Here is a 14,753-nt window from a genome sequence, read left to right as displayed (position 1 = left end):
TAGAGAACTTAGGTAGAGAAATACAAAGTTCAATATATGTAGTTTGATAAGAAAAGTTTCATCTAAGTAACGTTAAATGCACACATTTCATACGATACGTTGATATAATGGAAAATATTAGGCTAATGATGATGTATGTATATGGAATATAGTCAGTAATTTTGCACTAGGTTAGTCAGTATACATATACCATGTTTCTCACTTACCCAAATCTCATTGTAGTTTATGGAAGGCTTTATATTTATAGAAGTTAGAAACAAGCCGCTATTTCGAAAACTTACCAGCGATGGAGACTGCAGCTAAATACTTTTTTTAAACTTACAAATGGGTTATAATGAATTAGGGAACATTAAAGCTAAGGGATGACAGAAATAATAGACCAATATTACCACCAATTTGGCGAAATATAATTTATTTCTTTGATTCTGGTTGCACATTGATATAATCCATATAATTACTACACATACAATAATATGTTGAATATCTCTTAAAAACGATCAAGATTATTTTTTTATATATATCTTTAATGTTGTGATTATGTAATATATTTTTTTGGAAGTAGAATATGCATTCTAAACTTGGATAATAACTAATTCTGCTTAATACTAATAATTAAAACGTAGTAACAAAACTAGAAGAAAAAAGCTTTTAAAGAGAAATTAATGTTTTTTACAAACAATCTACTTACTGTATAAAAATATAAATATTTAAGTCATAGAAATATATGATAATGATTCTCAAAATTGCCAATAACATGACTAATTGAATTAATTGGAACTCAAAGAAAACTAACTGTTCTAGACTATAGCGACAGGCGGACAAGGTAAAATTGAAAACGTTACAATATGTATTTTGATTAATTTGGTGTTACAATAATATAGGATTTTTTATTATACGAGACATTATTAATATTAAATATTCACATAATGCGTTTTACTTTGCTGTAACAAATATTCCATAATACTTTTAAGTAATTGTGATTTAAAAATGTCCTTTTTCAGCAATGCTTAAAAAGCTTAAAAGAGTATTTCGTCGAATACAACGTCGTAAAATAAAAGATATATTAAAGAAATCTTTATAGCGAAGTTTAAAAATAGGTACTTATATTAGCTTATCAAATATGAAATACAGTCATTTTCATAGTAGGAATGGTAGTTGTGAAAGTCATTTGTTACAGCAAAGTTTACAAAAAATGGATAACTCTTTTTACAAATTGCAAAACTTAATATAGGCAATTGCTAAAAGTTTATGTCTACAAAGGATTAGGTATAATAATTTATTTTTCTGTAACAGAATTTCTCTGAAGATTAACCCATTAGAGCATAACGTTCGATAAATCGGACGTCAATAAAATCGTTATTTTAGGAGTATTATATATTTTACTCAAGATTTATCTTTTTAAAACAGTAGTTGAATATATTTTCAAACTCGGCAGCACTGTTGTTATAAAATATATTAACGCGCATGCGTGACAGCTGTTAATTCGTAAAATGGCGGCACGGGGTCAAAATTCTTCGCGGCGAAGGTAAGATTATTTTGTGTTTTTATTATATTTTGTTTAGTGTTATGGGTGATAAATGGATATTTTGATTGCTAAACTATTCGACTATTTATTTTCAATGTAATTTGTACGTAGCCACTGTCATTTTGAATACTATGCTTGCCCATTTCGTACCGTCCGATTTATCGCACGTTATGCACGGTGGGCACTGCATGTCGTGTTTTGTTGAATTGTTACAGGTTACAAGTTCATGAAATATTATCTGCTTTGGAGTGTGAGGAGGTTGATGATTATACAGAAAATATAATTTACGTTGAGCCCCCCATCGAGAATGCCGATCAGGTCACTGTCTTCTTCGACGAAGACAGTGACCTGATCGGATCGGATTCTCAGCCTAATTACATTGAGCAAACTCCCGCCTAACAGTGGCATAAAATTGTTTTTCAACAATTATTTTACGTCTTTGAGCCTGATGAGATACCTGAAGGAGCTTGGCTATTATGCTACACCTTGGACCTTGAAAGCTAATTGCACTGAGAACTGCCCGGTCAAAGACGTCAAAAAATTCAAGAAGGAGGTGCGAGGTTATTACGATTACCGACTAGCTGATACGTAACGTACGTACGTAACTCGTATGCCGGTGGAATGATAAGATTGTTGTCACAGTAGCCACTAACTTTGAAAATCTAGAAATTACATCTGCAACCCGCTGGTAAAACTAAAAAAAAGCCAAAGTGCATTTCCCTCAGCCATCACTTATTTCAAATTACAATAAGTATATGGGTGGAGTAGACAAATGCGACCAGGCTGTTGCAAATTTAAGAACTCGAATGCGTATAAAGAAGTGGTGGTGGCCCATATTTGCATATTTAGTAGACGTTTCAGTAGTAAACGCCTGGTTACTTGCTCGGCAGCCATTCCTGCAGCCAGTCCTTATTCGTTTTTAGACGTTTCATAGCAAGAAGCTTACTTTCGTCACATGGCACACCACCACATCAAGGTCGCAAGCCAGCGAAACCATTATGTACAATGAGGAACTACCCAATAAGTCCCAATAAGTACTGAACGTCGGTGTGCAAACCAATGTGGAGGAAAAAGTAAATTTCAGTGTCAGTAATGAGATGTAGGTCTTCACCCGAAATACCACATGGCATATCACATCATACATTATAATACTAAATCTTAATCTTCTGTTGCTTTTTATAATAAATTTCTTCATAAAATCCGTACTTTTATTTCAACCTCTTTTTAACATCAATTGTGTCCGCCATGCATAACGTCCGATTTATCGGACGGGCTATAAAATCTGAACTTTTACATAAACTAAATATTTTATGTCATTTATTCATTAAAGATACTCTAAAAGATGATATATTATAGTGATCATAATGAAAAAGGCGCTAATGAACTTTATGCACTAATGGGTTAAAAAAATACGTATTATAAATAGCAAGTACCTAGCAAAATAATACCTACTTACTTTAACAAAAGTTAAAAAAAAACCGTGTGTGCCGAGCACACGTGTCAGAAGTGAAACTTCTTCCTCCATGACGTGACGGTATTGCCATGACGCGACCTTGAAATTTTTCTCTCGACGCGCCTAAAGAAGTTTCACTTCAAAAATATTTTTAAAACTATAGAGTATCATAACCAAATTATATAGCGCTAACAACTTTTCTACCCAAAACAAAAATTGCAAATAGAGTTATCCAACAAATCTACAATCGGTTGTCCATAGTCATATTAGTTAGTTAGTCAGCGGGTGCCACTGTTTGACCTGTTCCATGGGGCTGCCAATAGCCGAGTTCCAGTGCTGCAGCGCGCGGCCCCGAGCGAACATGTACGAGCCTAACACGAACTTACCCAGGAGACGATCTGAAAGTGGGACTTTTTTGTTACTACTGAATTAGAATATAGTGAGAAAATACACCCTTATATTATGATAAAGTTTTTATTGGACCACGTCAAGGAAACTAAAGGCCACATATGTTTTGCAAAAAGTAAAAAAACATGCTATATATTTATTTTGATGGTCAGTTATCCAATTGTTCAAAGTCAAACAGATTATCTGTTAATCTATAAATCACGCAAAGGATAATGCAAGGGCTACTTGTGTATTTCTACATTGGCTAAAATTGACAAATTTATTTTAATAATTGATAATTTATATATAAATTAATCAATGTTCATTGTTCAACCAAGGTTCAATCCCAATAATAAAATACTTGAAAAGCTTTAAAAAACGATCTGTTACTAAATAAAACATAGTTTACCTTTTTAATCAAAGGTATACAAAGAAATTATTTTGTGAAAGTAGAATCGATGTAACGTGGGAGGGCTTGTACAAATAATATTATAATTAATTAATATAATCAGTGATCAGATATTACACTGCTTTAAACAAATATAACGATATATCGCATTGTTTGTATGTTTCAAGTTATTTAATAAATACGATTACTCATGTTTTGTAAACGATTAGTATAATAAATTATTAGCATGCATTTACAGATACAATATTTTCCAATATATTTGCTAGCAATATTTATGCAAAAACATGAATTGTTGTGGATATCGGTAAACGGGAAACCAAAAAAAAATCGAGTTTAAATTTCGTATCAATTTACCTTTTCAAATAAAAACCCAAAAATCAGAGAATCATTGTATTTAATCCCATACAAAAATCTCCAACCCAGCTTATAATTCAGATTCTGATTGTGTAGGACCCAGCGACGTGACATGATTGCTCAATGTTGAACCGTCATGAACGACAAAGCAGATTTTCTAGGAATACTCGAATATTGCTGCAGTACAATAGTACTGAATCATATCTCTGAAAGTTTGCTGTAGTTATTTTATTCACATTGCTACGAATGTGTACTACGAAGCGGACGTTATCTGATGGACAAATTGGACAACTTTAGAATAAAACGCGATTCTAATGAAACCTACATATACATGGAGGAGAATATTGCGTCATATAGATTGACATTTAAATTACAAGTGGATGTAGTAGTTCAACTTTGACATTTACATGTACCGAATCTGAATGCACTGTGACTGTATTTGGACTGTATGCTTGTAAAATAGATAAGAGCCAATATTTCAGATTTCCGAATTTGACAATTTCAGGTAAAGTTGTGATTGAGTATTGCAAGAAATAATCAAAGACGGATAGATTTTTGAAGTAAAACTTCTTTATCGGGGTTGGAAAAAAATTTAGTGTATTTCTGTAAAGTTGCATATAGTAAATTATTTTTTGAAAAATAAGGTCATAAAGAAGTTTCACTTCTTACGTGTGTACACTAGTACACGCACACATTTTTTTTGTATGATACCGGTAATAAGTGTCTATTTATAAATTTATTATGGACGAAAATAAAAATAAAGTCATGTTGCAAATATCCTGACAAATAAGATTTATAACTTACTAGCGGTCCGCCCCGGCTTCGCCCGTGGTACATATTTACGTTTTCTCTACATAAAAACCATCCTCGTACTTCAAGGAATATAATAAAAAAAGAATTATCGAAATCGGTTCAGCCGTTCTCGAGTTATGCGCTTACCAACACATTTTGCGATTCATTTTTATATATAAGATTACTTTTATATTATAATTATTATACAAACGAATTACAGATTTTCGTATAAATTCTTTTATCTGTAGCGATTAAGTGAAGTACAATGTGAGTATTGAGGACACTTGTTGAATCAAACCTGTTGAACAATAGTTCAATGAAGCCTTGCTTTTATTTTAATTTATGTTTTATTCTGCACAAAAACTTTACTATATACTATACAATTTACACAAACATATTTGTAAAATATCTATCATCGTTATTCGTTTGTATTAAAAACAAAACTTATTAATATAATAACTTAAAGACAAGTTTTAAAATTTTCATGACAATAATTATAATAGAATAATAACTCCACATAAACACTGTATTTATAGAAAATCGAGAACACCGCACGTCATTAGCCTGTACTGTAAATAGCCAATTTGGTATGCAATTTGTGTAGAAGCACTTACTTCAGTAATTTCATTCCACACCGCATATTGAATATGCAATAGATAACAATCATCGCTCAATCACTTTGTATTTCAATTAATAAGAATCTGATACTTAGTCCTTTACTATAATTAGTCGTGGTATGTATCGAGATTTTAGTTCTATTATTATGTCGATATGATCTAAGAATTGTACATATTTTGACTTTTGAGTATCGAAATATATGTTACAAAACAATTTTCCCAACATCGTATTGTATTTATATCGTAAGTATATATTTTACCTATTTATATATTGTAGAAAATAGAAAAAAAGAGCGCTCTAATGGGATTAAGATATATTTTTAGGTTCCAATGTGAGTCAAGTTTATTTAGGTTTGCCCATTGAATCAGTATTTATAAGCACTAGACTAAAAGGACGATCAATTTTCGTTCTAATTCCAAACGGTTGATCAAATAATTAAGTAACTACTAAGAAATGGGAAACTTATTAAGGTGCTTATACATTTATACTAAATGTTATGCTTATACTAAATGTAATAATATTGTAAGAAATATAACGATCTTACAATTTTGTATTAAAATAGGCATAATCTTGATGAATGTTCTATAGTAGTAATTTATATAGGCAAGCTGTCACTGTCTATGAATTAATAGCCACGGTATATTGTTCAGATCTTCAATACAATAGTCTATTTTATCTCTGTCATAGTATGAACATACATTCTCACTAAGTTCCAGAACTGTATCGCAAGTAAACTTGTATGTATGGGTTACAAATTAAAATATACGGTACAGTATGGTTAATTATGTACGAATTATGATAAAATTGACAGAATTAACACAATGGGATCAGCACTCAAGTTATCTGTTTAAGACTGTCTTAGAGAAACTTAAATATATTATAAGTAAAAATCTGAAGAAAATTTTTGTAAGAAAATTAATTTCCAAACTTAGCAGGCAAGGTGGTTTGGTATCTCTATCCTCATGGGGTGGCGTGAGCGGAATGCGTCTAGATACCAGCAAACAAGACTATCCTAGATCTTAATACAGTAACTAAAATAGAACGAGCCCTCCTAAAGGAATTCATTTAAGCCCCGCATTCAGAATAAATATTTGTTTAGCAACAATGTCGCTGAAAACATGTTTCTGGCAACGCTGTCAATTGCAGAATTGATAACGATTGTTAAAAAATTCTTGTCAAGAAGTGACAGCATTTAAATAAAGCTAGCAACATTTTTTCCACTCATGTTGATCAGCTGGAGCTAAATAAAATGTAAACCATGAATATACAAAAATAAAACAATTAGCAAAGTTTGTTTAGACATTAAGTGAATATGAAAAGGAATATTAACTAATCATCTTTTCAACACTAGCAACGTAACCACATAATATGGGTGACTTAACACAATAAGCAGCTTTTCCGCTGTAGTAAATGGAAGCATTCTGACACTAGAGCAGTTTCCTTTTCTGATACTTCTATAGCGGCTGTGCATCTTTCTAAAGAGCAGCAACACTTTCCTTTAGGAATCCCTATAAAAACCTAAGTAACAGTTCATACCATTGGCATACACGTAAAATGGAAGCATTCTGACACTTCCGACACTTCCACAGGGGCTGTACATCTCACTAAAGAAATCCCCAAAGAACTGAACAGTTCATACGTTTGCTCATTAATCCATACCTTTGGCCTACACGGAATGCGGTTGAAGGGCCTGTACAGTAACACTAGTAGTATAACGCGAATCATGTAAAAAGAACGCTGGATGAAAGTGATGGGGTGTGTTTTGGGATGTATCGAGTTTAGCACGAAAGTTATTTGCTGCTTATTTTATTTTTGAAGTAGGCTCTCCAGTCGTGGCTTCGCAACTACATATTTGTTATTCTTATACCACCTCATAACACCAAATAGACCAATAAATCGCCAATGCGTAGCTTAACCGTCAGCGTTCTTTTTACATGACGCGACCTATATGAAGTTCATCAGCCTGAAGTCGAAAGTGGAAGCATTCTGACACTAGAGCAGTTCCTTCTTCGGAAACTTCTACAGTAGCTATACGATTTTATAAAGGAAATTCTATAGGATCTGAACAATCTTTACCTTTGGCATACACGGAGTGCGGTTGTAGCGCCTGTACTGTGACGCTAGTAGTGTGTAATTCATCAGCTCGAAGTCGGAAATGGAAGCATTCTGACACTAGAGCAGTTCCTTCTTCGGAAACTTCCACAGCGGCAGTGCGTCTTGCTCTAACACCTCGACACGCTCGCTCTTGGGTAACTCGGGCTACCATCTCGCGTTTGCTTGTGGGGTCCAGCTAAAGAATGGGTAACATTAAAATTTTTGTAACAAAAATAATTAATTTGAGCTGTTTAAAAAGCTCATATTTATCATTTTTTCCATTAATAATAATTGATTGGTGCAAATATTGCGAGAAATCATGACACTGTTATCAATATCTTTATTCAGCCTTTTCAGAAATTTTTGGAAAGTATAACCACGTATAACCAGTGTTAAGTTTATTAGTGTTGGTAATTAATTAAGTAAATCAGATTTTTTGTTGTGGTACTAAATATTTAAGTGGAAAAAAAGAGCAGGTATTAAAAGAGTTTTGGGGAAATTTACGACCATTATGCTATAAAAATAAGAGTAGAGTTCAGCAAATGAAAGACTTTTTACAAGAAAGTTTAAATATTGAGACAGATTAAAAGTATTACAAAAACGTAAAAAAATGATAGAAATAAAACGGAGTAAATCATATAATTTTAACCGGTAAGTCATCATCATCAAATATATAAATATTTTAGATATAAATACAGCCAAAACCACAATATAAATGAATTCACGGTTACACCTTTATCAATGTAGTCTGTTGACATTTCGCTAGTTGGTTTAGTGGATACGTCCATAAAGCAATGTTTACCAAGGCACAATGGATTCCCATTTGATTGTTCAAAGTGAATAAATTATGAGACAACACCGACCTAAATTGTAAGGATTTAACTAGAAAAAATATTGAAACAATTTGTAACAAGCTAAATATAACATCAGACTATTTCGACGAGTACTCGTTCATTATCGACTTCAAGTCTAAGATAGTTACAAAGATATTTGATATTATGCTCAGATAGCAAACTATTTATAAAGGAAATCTTAAAAGTCTTAGAACAATGTCTGCAATAAACGGAGCTTGGAACATAAAATTAAATTACCTTAAGCCCTCTTGCTTCTATCACGGTGACGGTTAGGCGATGAAGGTTTTCATTATAGAGCAGAGAGACTTGCACCTCGCCCAGGTCGGACGTCGGCTCTTGTATCTCCTAAGTAATTAAATATTAACGCGTTATGTTTTCTGTATTATGCGGAAATTGTGGTATGAATAGAGGTCTATTTTTAGTTCTTTGTGTATAAAATAAAGGTACATTTCGCTTTACGTGTTTTCAATTTGAATTCTCAAGAAGTTCCATATTTATATTAGGTATGTTATTCTTAAACTTAAATTGTGAATCAAGGGATGTTTATACACTAATTTAGATCAAATTTATTAAAATGCATATTTATTTTAGAGTAAATAATTGAGTTAAATTTATCAACATACAGAAGGCAGATTTAAATTATTCTCTGCTCATAATAAATAATCAAAATGAGTGTAGAGAATTTTGTTATAATATATTTTACTTTACTTAAATATTCAAAACTCGTAAGCAAATAAATAAAGCTGAAACAACAAGTGAATAATGTAGTATGCATCTAACTTTTTGTACGAACTCGAAACAAAAACTATTGTGAAACTACCGCCAATAACTTCGCGTATTTTACCTCGGTTCTGCTCGTGATTTGTGGGAAAATTGAAATAAACTGCACGCAAAAGTTATTTCATGGCTTCACAATAAATTTATTTTGCAGTATAATGTTACACGTAAAACATTGAAAGTTGTTTTGTGGCGCTTTACATCAATTCAATTAATTGAGTAAAGAAACAATGAATTGAAAAAAAAAAAAAAATTGAATAATACATGCTTATTTGCGCATAATTTCTAATTTGTTCAGAACATAGAGGCTTGAATAAAATAGTTTAATGTCAAAAGTTTTCTACCACAGAATTATAAGGTACTTAAAAATTAATACTTTTGGCATAAACTAGAGACAAAATACAACAAACAAGGTTAATATATTTAATAAAAATACTTGATTGCGACACTAGCGTTATTTACTGCACTTTGTATATTTTAAATGTTTGTCTATGTTTTTGTATACAGATAATATAAAAACACGTACAATAATAAAACCTTTTCATAATTCTATCATCATAAAAAAAATATACATAATAAAACATAATTACCTTTTCAATATCCATTTTATACAACTGCGGTTCCTCATCAGGCGCCACACCTTCAAGCTCGCTCAGTGGAAGTATCACATGACCAATCAAGGGTTTATTCCTCCCCACACGACCAGTGTCTAATACTGATAGTTTTAGTGTAAGACTCTCTAGTTTACCTGGCGGTATCTAGAACAAATTAATGGCAAATCTATACTAATATTATAAAGTTAAAGAGTTTGTTTGTTTGCTAGAACGCTTTATATCATCGCGCTAAGTCAAATAGGTGCAGAACAATGCGGGTAAAACTGCGGGGCACCGCTAGTATATAATATACATCAAATTTCGCCAAATGTAGAGTACCTTAATACTAATTTGCCACAAGGTTGCTGTAATATTGATTGGAACAATATTATAAGTGTGATTGAGAAGGACTGATGTATGTAGTACATAATAAATGTAATGGACAAAGACAAGCGTCACTTTACATATTTTTAAATTATTATTATCATTTAATGAACATTGTAATATCTATAAAAACAAATGTCCACCACCGGAACAATTAAGGCACTGAAATCTATCTGCCAATGGAAAATAAACAATCAACAAATACGTCTCGACGAAAAAGGAAATGGTAAGAAAATAATTTTCAATAGACAGATCAAAGATACAGACTGTATAGTGTGGGTGAAACTGCGTGGGCAGAACTAAAATATATCAATTCACCGCTTGAAAAAGAAACAAATTGTATTGCAGATTTATTCTGTAGTTTACAATGAACACTTATGAAAAAATTGCGAATTTTTTATTAGAATTATTTATGATTGACGATAGAAAACTAAATGATAATTGAAGTGTGTGTGAAGTCCCGTGTCCCCGTAGTGGGGTAAGGGGCAGATGCATTATTCATACATCTGTTTCACTGATCGATTTTCTTTAGGGACAAGTAGGTGATCAGCCTTCTGTGTCCTGCCAGACCGAGACATTTTTTTTTTCTTTCACCGGGAATCGAACCCAGGACCCCTCGGTTCTACGCTCAAGCGCCAACCACTGTACCAAGGAGGCGGTCAAATTGAAGATAGATAATTGAAGTAGGGATACCAAACTGTTGACTATAATAATTGTAAGTAAGAACACAATGAATAATGAATCAGCAAACTTCTATCACATATTCTATTTTAAGGTGTTAAAGTTCGTTTAGAGCCTTAATAATAAATGAAGAAGGTGTTTGACCCAAGATTTACAACCAACTTTATAGGCAAGGTAACATAAAAATAAGGAATTATTTAATACTGAGACTACAATATCTACAAAAGTAGACAAAAGTAGACATAGAACTTAACCTAATAATGTTTTAATTATACCTTAGCCTAGCATGTTGCTAAGAAATATTTCTGAGTGAAAAATATATTATGCATTTATCTCCTCGAGACAAAGATATAACTCTACACAGAAAAACTGATTTATAAAATAATATTATAAGAAGTTGTTCCTAGAATAAGATAAGGAACGGAAAGTGGAAAGATATTCTTTTGAAGAAATCATCCAGATAATAGATACCTAGCAGGTACTATCATTTTGCAATTCTGTTTTATAAATTCAGATACAAAGTAGTATTGTTTCTTGTCATAAAATAACATTGTTATTATTTTTTCTATCATTTAAAATTATGATCAAATGTATAAAAGAAAAAACCTTAACTGATTAAATAAGCATAAAAATGTTTGAACGGTATAATTAAGATTCAAAATTATATTTTAATTATAATCATGGTAACACATAATCCACAGCTGCCAAACGCTACCTCATGTCAAAAAATAATCTATCTAATTTTCAATATCATGTCATTAACTGATCGATATTAATTAATATAGTAGCTAATTATTTACACGACCTTCAGTAATTTCTATAATAGCTTGCTTTCTCTAGGTCACAAGAGATTGCACACCCTTTTACCTACGTGAATATTTTATACGTACGCTTTTTATATAAAAAACAAACAACGGTTTTTTCAGAATTTAATTATGATACAAGAGGATTTTGAACCGAATAAAAATTGACATTTTTAGTCTAGACTATACCTAGGTAACGGATTTATTCACCACTTTTATTATTTAAACCAATGTTTCGAATCGTGGTCAGCGGTCAGTGCGGTTACGGGCAGTCTGATTGAACAGAATATATCTCACTCTAAGCCTTTATTTTAGCTGTATATTTACGGTTTTTGTTCTACAAATTTTATGGATAATAAGTTTGTTTGTCGATTTTGTATTCATTGGTCTATAAAATTACTGGTATTAGCTATTTTTCGTCAGGACATATTGAATACAATAGATATAAACTCGGATATAAATTTATTTTATCTTCTAAATAAAGGCGTTAAAGTTGCTCTATAAAAAAGAAGTAAACGTAAGCTTTATGGAGCTTGAGGTCTACAATGCACAAAAGGAAATGTAGTGAATGACGCACTAAAAGATTTGTCGGCGGGAAGAGCACATAAAAATCTCATACATTGACATGGGTTTCCTTTGTTGATAGAATATGTTATTTCATACATTTCGCAGACCTACTTTCAGAAGTGGAATTGATTAATCGATGGAAATATTATTACTGTATGTTATTTTTAGTGCGTCAATGGTCAACCAAATCTTAAAGTTTCTATCGATATACTTGGCTCTATATTTTGGTATAACCCTTGGTGAATTGAAAAATATAGCGTTTTTAAACTGAGTAAATTCACCTATATGAAGGTACAATATATAAATTGTGCAAAAAGTACGAAAATAATTTAAAAACATAAACAGAGAGAAACGGAAAATTGTTCTTTGTTTAGATGTTTATATGAATACGTTCTTTTGTTTCTTACATTTAAAAATGAAACAACAACTTTGCCCCTTACATTTGAATTTGAAACAACGGTACATAGTTAAAGTAAAAAACTTACCTGATACACGAAAGTCTCGTCAAAGAAGGGATTGCAAGTCTTTTTCTTTTGTTTAGTTTGCAGCACCCGTCTCTCGTCGGGCATCAACTGGATCCTATGGAAATGCTTCGTTAAATCCTATGCTCATGCATATTCAGAACTAACTAGAATAAGTCTTGGAAGAACTTTGAATTGGGAAGTTCAACTCATTACGTTGAAGCTGGGTTTTAAGTGTGTAAGCTTTTGCAAGTGATAAGTTCTTAATTTTAATTATTAGCGGAACGTCTTACTCTACAGAGTTTGTAAATTATACAAGTGTAATTTATGTCTAATTAAAAATTAATTAAAAAAAATACTAGATATAGTAGATACCTACAATTCTAAAATACCTACATACGTGCTGTGAAAATCTGCTATTCTGTTTATTCGTTTTTAAGCTACTTTTACATTTTTTTACTACGGAAGTAAATTATAGCCCGGCATAAAGCTTCGTGTGATAACAATACAAAATGCACGGACCGTCACGGTCATAACGAACAAACAGGAATATAATTACCCTAATAACCAGAGGTTTCTGTGTAATTTCACGGGTAAAATTCCTTTGAGATCATTTGTTTAATTCCCTTAAACATCTGTGTTTATTTACCCAATTACAGTATACCACTATTGCTATTATCTCAGTTCGCTGGAGCTAAGTATTTCAAACTAGATGCTTAGCCATGAGAATCCAGTCCTTTGAGAATTGCTCGAAAGATAAGCTCGAGGTGACGGATGTAATTTCCTATTCCTTACGCTTTTGATAAAAGTGCATACTTTGGAATTATTCATAGAATAACGACTGTGAATTGCTTCTATATTTATACCGTCTTCTTAAAATTCCTAGACTCAATTATATTTTAATTTGAATAGTATATTTTAAATTGGTATTTTACAAAGTAACTAATAGGTAGTAACTGGAAAACCTCAAATGTACCGTTATGAAATACAATGTTTATTTATTTTTGAACATAAACAATGTATGTATTTCATGTGATACATTCCGATTCAAACAGTTATAAATAATTTCACGGAAATATTGAAACAATGCTTCTGCGATAACATATACTTTACCATTACACCTATTTCAGGACGTTAACGATTTTTGTAGACCTTTGTTGTTATTTATATCGATAATACTAGGAATCAATTATGAAACAACTCGTCATTATCAATTGTAAATGCTTATAATAAGTTGTCATTGGTATAGCAAAATGGCCATTCACGGTAATATTAATTGAATATCATCGTTCGTGTATTTATACATGACAGTATAAAAGCTCTCATATGGCAATTATTATCAGTCGAGACCTTGGTCGAGACTAGCGTGGCTGAAAAGTGGCTGGAATTCGACATATTATGACGTCACTTTGGTTATGAAATACGTGTTTACAGAGCACGGAAATACTAGCCAGCTAACTATTTAACCAAGTTATAAGTTATTTTTCTCTTAATATTTAAGAATCGCAGTTCATATCGATTTTCACCTGGAACTACATATATGTATAAACACCTTAATTAAAGCAATTGTATAAAGAGCCTATTTAACACTTTTTGATGTACATTGTTTATATCTAATTGACGAAAAAGCTCTATAGAACATAATCCGTAATCGGAATCCTTGCCTATCGGGGATCTTTTCCGAAAGTACTATAGATAAAGATTGTAAAATAAACAAAAATGATAATTACCTTATATAAGGATCACAGGCATTCGCCAACGCCGGTGTACGAGACGGCAAGTGCTTAACCTTTATAATGTGGATTTGCAGCCTTTCAGTTTCAGACTCGTATTTCAGGGTGAACCATATTCGTCCCTGAGCAAATGTAATTAACTAATTTAGGGTTGTTTGCTGTTGAAGGTTATTTTAAAGTTTATATTTGGTGAAATTTATTGTTTAGATAAGTAGGTACTAGATTAATATCTTATGTTGTTATTTCATAATCATACTTCTGTGTTTTT

General features: G+C 31.8%; 1 protein-coding gene across 1 annotated transcript in view; it reads right to left on the bottom strand.

The window, feature by feature from the left end:
* Positions 1-2,935: 2,935 nt before the first annotated feature.
* The window catches only part of LOC149901260 (synaptotagmin-15-like), a 71,128-nt gene continuing 59,310 nt past the window's right edge, over positions 2,936-14,753 (bottom strand). Inside the window, exons 7-12 of the mRNA XM_090111823.1 lie at positions 14,483-14,607; positions 12,777-12,870; positions 9,854-10,021; positions 8,724-8,831; positions 7,615-7,828; positions 2,936-3,376 (exon numbers count right to left, since the gene is read on the bottom strand). Of these exons, the coding sequence (XP_089967949.1) occupies positions 3,249-3,376; positions 7,615-7,828; positions 8,724-8,831; positions 9,854-10,021; positions 12,777-12,870; positions 14,483-14,607 (837 nt within the window). The 3' untranslated portion in view covers positions 2,936-3,248. The remainder of the gene's footprint in view (positions 3,377-7,614; positions 7,829-8,723; positions 8,832-9,853; positions 10,022-12,776; positions 12,871-14,482; positions 14,608-14,753) is intronic.

This window comes from Colias eurytheme, chromosome 17, assembly GCF_061535395.1.
Source record: "Colias eurytheme isolate Ceu_HAF_F1 chromosome 17, ilColEury1 Martin Lab GWU primary, whole genome shotgun sequence".
NCBI classification, from domain to species: Eukaryota; Metazoa; Arthropoda; class Insecta; order Lepidoptera; family Pieridae; genus Colias; species Colias eurytheme.
The sequence above is the reverse complement of the archived record's forward strand: the minus strand, read 5'-3'. Positions and strand labels throughout refer to the sequence as shown.